The 6,889-nt window shown below is 35.2% G+C and overlaps 1 protein-coding gene across 2 annotated transcripts; it reads left to right on the top strand.

The window, feature by feature from the left end:
* The first annotated feature begins 1,530 nt into the window (after positions 1–1,530).
* On the top strand, positions 1,531–6,858 carry LOC117608023 (aquaporin). Of its 2 annotated transcripts, XM_034332470.2 has the most exons (5): positions 1,531–1,875; positions 5,079–5,173; positions 5,231–5,488; positions 5,796–6,080; positions 6,157–6,858. In XM_034332470.2, the coding sequence occupies exons 3-5, from the start codon at positions 5,231–5,233 to the stop codon at positions 6,370–6,372; spliced, it is 759 nt and encodes a 252-aa protein (XP_034188361.1). In that variant the 5' UTR covers positions 1,531–1,875; positions 5,079–5,173; the 3' UTR covers positions 6,373–6,858. The 2 variants fall into 2 exon arrangements, with proteins under 2 accessions (XP_034188361.1, XP_034188360.1); XM_034332469.2 differs by lacking the exon at positions 5,079–5,173 and having other exon boundaries at positions 1,539–1,875.
* The last annotated feature ends 31 nt before the right edge of the window (positions 6,859–6,889 follow it).

The following is a 6,889-nucleotide window of genomic DNA, read 5'->3' as shown; positions in this document are numbered from 1 at the left end:
TCTTATTTTTCTTATCACTGTCGCTCTATTAATTATTGGAAATAATGAGGTAGAGAAATGCGTTCGTATCACGGTGTTATCATAATGAAAACAATATTATCAAGAGGCAACGTTCGATTAACGTACGTATAATGTGCTTTTTATAGCAAACCACTCGAGTCTTATTAACATAACATAGCAAGTTAATCTGGTTAAGGAAGTTGATATATGAATGAATTAAATCATCCTCAAGTAGAGAATCAACGGAGGCGTGCAGCGATGCGTTTTCACGTGCAAATTGTCTGTTCGATCAATTTGTAACACTAAACGATTCATCCTGTATGTTCATTTCTGTGTTTGCTTAATAAGCGCAAAATAAATAATCTGCTCGTTAATTGAATTATCCTTTAAAGAAAGAAAAATACTTTCACTTACAGGTAACTATTAAGTCAATCTATTTTTTTTTCTTTCCAAATAATTAATTAAAAGTTGCAAGATTTCGTTATTAAACAATTCAAATTCAATTATATTTTCAATTGACTGCATACCATTGTATTTATTGTTCTATTATTAAATAAAAAGGCACTTGATGTCAGTGTTTAAATACAAATTGATATTCGTAGGAAAAAATCAAGTCGAGGTTGAATCAAGAGTTCAAAATACTTGTCGCACAAATTAATCAAGGATATTAATTGCTCGTAATCCGAGCTTAATTAACGAGCAAACTTACTGGCGAATATCTATCACACATGTCTATCTTTCTAAAAGTGATTTTTTTTCTTAATAATTTGATAGAGAACTTGGAATTACATTAAAATTATTCTTTCAGAGTAATCGCGAGCACGTAACTCGTAACGTTCTGCATCGGCTGTTCTGCACGGAAGTCTCATTGGCGAGTTATGTTTCCGTTTGCTAGATGGAAAAAAATGAATCTTCTAGTTCCAAGTATCAACCAGCGAGTAAATGTTAACGAAGAAAAAAAACCTGTGTATCAAAATTAGAATAAATGAAGAAAATCACGTTATTAATGAAAGTATTATACATGATAAATTTATGCGATCATCGATGTCAGACTTGACGTATAATATCTATAAACGTATGGATACAATACATGATTGCAGTATGTTCAATCAATTCTTTCATAATCCTTGGTATTGTAAAAAAGTTGCTTTCAATTTTCTTCGTTAACCCATGAAGGACATTGGTGTTGTTCTCATTACGTTTAATTATCACAATATCAGCAGTAGTAGACTGAGAATATACCAAAGAGCATGGTAAAAATAAAGCAGAATCATTGAGTGATAGGCACGCCTAGTGTCATAAAAGAAATCTTCAATGTTTACCACTGATTAATACTTTCATCATTTCTTAGCAGTACGAAATTTCGTGTAAGTAGTATAATATACAGCAAAAGTATTATTAAATTAAATTTTAATTTTCCTATTTGGATTTTAAAAAATTCAATGAGATAATGAAATTTTATGAACATGCATTATTGTTAACGAAATATATTCAGATTTGGATTTCTTCAAATTTATAGAAATTCGATAATGAGGTGACAATTGGCATTCCAGTTGCACCGTGTTGTGTCTCGTACGGCTGGTGCAACAAAACAACGATGCTACCTGGAGATCGTGGTTCGTTTTAACCGTGATATCCCTACTCTGGTACCGGCTACCAGACCACGAGAACAGACGCAGTTAGATACCTACGTGAGACCAGTTGGTTTCTATGCTCGAGAGCTTCAACAGTTGTCGCTTAGTGGCTCTAACAGACCGTTCACTTCTTCGAGGGTTGCTAACGTAAACCTTGTGACAGATTTCGCCAGCGAAATTATCACAGAAAAATTGTACATTTAATTGTTTCGTTACTGGACGCAGCTGGACCATCCCTAGGGTGAGTTTCTTTGTTTAACCCCCATATAGACTTCTGTTCTTTTTCAAGTTCAAATTAAATACCGCGAGAGCCATCAGTGACTGACATTAGAAATTTAAAATAATTTCATGACTTACAATGAGAGAAATTAAAAGAAATTCTTTTCCAAGTATATAATTATAATTATTTTCATTTTCCATTTGCTTTTCTTTTTCTTTTTTTTTTATTATATTAATTGTGGAAAATGAAACGATAGCAATTCAAATAATTAGAATTACAATAAAATATAATAAATAAAAATTGCATTATTATTATGATATAATCAAACAATAAATAGTTTAAGATTATAATTTCATTGGAGAAATAATACAGGAAGTGGCAATAGTAAAATTAGATCTTTTAATGGAAAATAAATATTATGTTCCACGAACAAACAGATCTGTTTGTTCACTCAAGATAATTAGGAAAGTCTATGATTGTACAACATGCACTTTGCACACCTTTATGTCTGTGTGGACGTCGTGTATGTAAACTCGAAGAACGTGCAATTAAAAGAATCAATTCTAGCTATTATATTAGGTTGTTGCATAAGTTCTGACTGACAAGAATGAAATTTTTCAGAATTTTACATGTCGCTATTAAATAAAATTCTTCTTTGGAATTAATAAAATTTCTAAATTAAGAATCGTGAGCTATTAATTGACATTGTTTATTCCGAGAATAGTTTTGAGAACGACAAATGGGTTAAGCAAACATCACCGGTTATTTCGTACAGAGACTACTGAAAATTTCGAAACACGATTTGATGACAAGTTTGCAAAGTGGCAGTAGAATCAGCCTCGATTAGCTCTCCTGAAAAGTAGAACAAGTCGGTTACTGGTCGGACTAGAAGCCGCGTCCATAATGAATTCGTATTTTCAACAAAATACAATTTCTTTGCATTAATTCAAGAAAAGCTTGACAACCATAAAACACTGAGCACAGAAATTTGTCTCGCGCCTGTCTTCACTGGTGCTCGTATTATGGCAATAAACGACACCGAGAAAAAGTTTAAATAACGCTTTATCCGCGATTAAAGAAACCAGGGTAAAGAGAGAAAGAGATGAGAAAAGATAAGAAGAGATATCGTGCACCTGTACTGCACCATATAGGGATAACGAGCATCGTGGTCGAAGAGTGTACAGTGCACGACGATAATTCGCAGAAGACGTAACCAGTGAACTATGTGAAATCGACCGGTTTTTGTCGCTTTTACATGCCGATCGGAACATTACTGATCAAAAAAATAAAATAAATAAATATTAGAAAGATTCAACTTTCTATTTCGACCCATTTACCAAATTTTACAGTATCTTTCTTGGTAACAAATTCTTTTATATTCATCTTCTAAATTTTACCCTGTTTCTTTAAAAATTATTCTTACAACATATAAAAGTCTTTCGTTTAAAAATTGTACATTTAACTTTAGATTAATATTCTTGTATACGTTTTGTAAATTTGGGTCATGATCGAACCAGGCTCCGCAGTCCAAGGGTTAACAAGTTGACTGCCTCGTCATCCACATGTGGATGATGCTGGAATTTCCATAGAAATCCATTACCCATACCGTTAGAAATATCTAATTAGAAATACTTCTATTAGGTGCCTGAAATATTTAAAAAATAATTTCTTCTGTCTTTCTCATCGCACTGTAACGTTGAAATTCCTACGCCATAAGTACCATTCTGCGATCCTTTTATGTCATCAAACGATATTTGATATGCAATCAGCTAATAGTTTACATGATTGAGATTTCATGATCGAATATTTTCGAGTACAACCGAAACAGATGGTGTGTCATCGAGTATTTTATCGTTGAAAGATAACAAAAAAAAAAAAAAAAAGCACTACGGAGAATGGGGAGGAAAGGTAATCCTAGAGAGTGACATCATCGAAAAAATCATACACCCGTATGCAAAACTAGGCCAGCTATAAACAACATTTTTAATGACACCCGTTCGTATGATTTAGCTTACCAGATGTCTGCTCGATGACAAGTCAATCTAGCAAATATACGTTCAATGATTTATTTATACAAATCATAGCCAACATTTCAAATCTATACTAGTATCATAAAATAGGAAATTGAAAGCTTCAAAAATGAGCTAATTCAATTTTTTATGTATGAGGAGTACTGTATCTACTAATTAACTGTATGAGGAGTAAAATTGTGATCTTGAACTCTCAATGGGATCGAAAAGAATTCTGAATCAACCTGCAACTTATAAGTGAGAAAAGCAAGCACGTTGCCAAAAGGACAGAGCTATAAACGGTATTGCGCGTAGGAACGTGGAAATTGCGCGGGATGAAGAATTGCCGCGTCGCGTCGACGTCTTTCGTTCGGATTAAGGATGATCTCACTCGAATTAAATCCATCATTGAATCGGTCGAACCGTTTTTTTTTTTGGACGGTTTCAACGTAAACTATAATCTTTTAATAATTCCACGATACGTATAATAATTCTGATGTAGTCAAGAGTTGCAAAGGTTTGAATCATCAGTATCTCCACTTTTTCCTTTGCGCTATTATATTTGATTGCCACAGAAAATTGTCAGAGCAGGGGTTAATAATTCTTCTTGAGGTAAAATGAATCAACGACCTAGATCTGCGCAAAGATGTTTAAACGCTAAAGACGCGAAACGTAACAGCGTGGGTGACGATTAGCTTGTCATGCGACGATGATTAAGTAATTCGAAACGTTCGGGATCGTTTGCCCCACTGGTCGAGGATACGATGATCTGCATGCATAATGCAACCTGGATGCGTCCCTCGTTAACCTAACGTTTCGTTTCTCCGATATAATTCGTAGTTACTATATCTACAAGCGTCCTCGATCTAAATCTCCAACGCGAATCGACGGAACTGCTAAACGATCGGTTGGCTTCATTTTCAAAGCGATTAGTGAACGATGGATCAAAGATCGACTTTTTCCTTTGAATATTAATGAAACTTGAATACTATGGAATCTCTCGTATCAAAAATTGTTTCTCTACAAAAATGTATTAAGGTACTTGGAACGAAAATTGATTAGTTCGAAAGATATCTCAGGGAGAGATTTAAGCCCTTCCAAATTAAACAATTTTTTTTTTTCTTTATTTTCAATTTTCCATTGAATAAAAAGTTCCGTCACTCTTTGAAACTGTTTCATCGATGAAGCGTGACTCAAGGATTTGTTCACTTGTAGACGCCGTGGAAGTTGTAAGAAAGAAAAAAGTGAACGTTCGTTATGGTAGAAGCTATCGTCTAATACAGCGTGCCATTTCTTTTATCAGATTGAAGGTACATAGGTAAGTGCACTGATCACAGCAGCTATCTTTACATGGCATCGTTTCGCAGATGTCGAACTTGAAAGAAGCTCTGGGAATCGGCGAACTTACCGATAAGGAGTCAGGCCTTTATCGAGCTCTTGTAGCGGAATTCCTCGGCACCTTGCTGTTGAACTTCTTCGGCTGTGGATCGGTCGTCACTGGTAACATCGTTGCCATAAGCTTGGCCTTTGGCTTGACGGTAGCCGCCGCCATTCAAGGAATCGGACACCTTTCCGGTGGCCACGTCAATCCTGCGGTTACCTTTGGTTTAATGGTAATTGGTAAGGTAAGAGGAACGATAAAAAGTAATTTGATTTTTATTCATCCTGTGATAGCTATGAGCTGATACGGTCGCTAGTATAACTAGGATTCCTTTAGAAAGGCTAGATCACTTAGCTTTATACAATATCTTGCATTTCGCAAGATTCAACGAGAAGATCTTAGAATTTTTTCATTCCAGAACTTCAAAGCAATTCGAGAATTTGAGCCATGTAAGAAATCTTAGATTTCTAGGATTTCAGAAGAATTTCAGAATCTTAGAATTGATGGAATTTAAGAATTTCAGCGACGTAAGAAATCTTTTAATTTTCCAGGTACCAATAATTAGAGGGTTACTGTACGTGATAGCTCAATGCATAGGAGCGATAGCAGGGTCTGGTGTGTTGAGAGCATTATCTCCCGAACGAATGGAGGGTGCACTAGGCGTGGTATCCCTCTCCGATGATGTTACGCCTGTCCAAGGATTTGGTATCGAATTTTTCCTCGCTTTGATACTGGTACTGGTCGTTTGCGGTGCATGCGACCCAGCTAAACATTACAGCAAAGGAATTGCCCCTCTCATAATCGGACTGTCGGTCTTAGTTGGTCATCTTGTTGGCGTAGGATATTTCATTTCTAAACATTTGAAAATAATAAAAGGAGTAATTATTTCTAATTGTGTGATTGTGTCAACAGGTACCAAGAACTGGAGCAGGAATGAATCCAGCTAGGTCGTTAGGCAGTGCAGTGGTGATGGGAATGTTCGATAATCATTGGCTTTATTGGATCGGTCCGATTCTGGGTGGAATGGCGGGTGCATTGATCTATGCATTTGTAATCAGTCCAGCAAAGGAGGAGGAACTTCCGCGAACATACGCTGCGGTCGCAACAGCGGAGAAAAGGGAACGATAAACAAGAAGAGGACAGAAATTGAATTAATTACACGCAGTGCAATTATGGAGACGGTCCCTGATTTCGTTTAGAGAATCATTTTATTCATGAAAATATCGCAGAGAAAATAAGTGGTTAGCTGTATACGCTTCTATCAGCACTATAAAGTAAATTGCTCTATGATTTTTAGCGAAATGAATGCAAAATCATTAGAGGATATTTTAAGGGAGATTTTAACCGTCGTACAGTGACATCCGGCTCATTTTTGAGTTACTATTAAAGCAACAAGTTGTTACAGTTTCAAGTCTAAAGCCAGGAAACCCAAGTTGCATTTGTGTTATATTTTAGCTATAATTCTACGTCTAATTATGTGTAATTTGTAAAATTAAGAATTGTGAAAGACTTATAATATTCTAAGGTATTGTTTACTGTTTGCTTTGATATTTCTTGATTTATTAATGTAGATACATATATGCTTTGTCAAAAAATAACATTTTTTTCAGTACACGTTTGCATTAATCACTGTTACCGATTATGC

Source organism: Osmia lignaria, chromosome 3 (genome assembly GCF_051020975.1).
Source record: "Osmia lignaria lignaria isolate PbOS001 chromosome 3, iyOsmLign1, whole genome shotgun sequence".
In the NCBI taxonomy this organism is placed as follows: domain Eukaryota; kingdom Metazoa; phylum Arthropoda; class Insecta; order Hymenoptera; family Megachilidae; genus Osmia; species Osmia lignaria.
The sequence above is the reverse complement of the archived record's forward strand: the minus strand, read 5'-3'. Positions and strand labels throughout refer to the sequence as shown.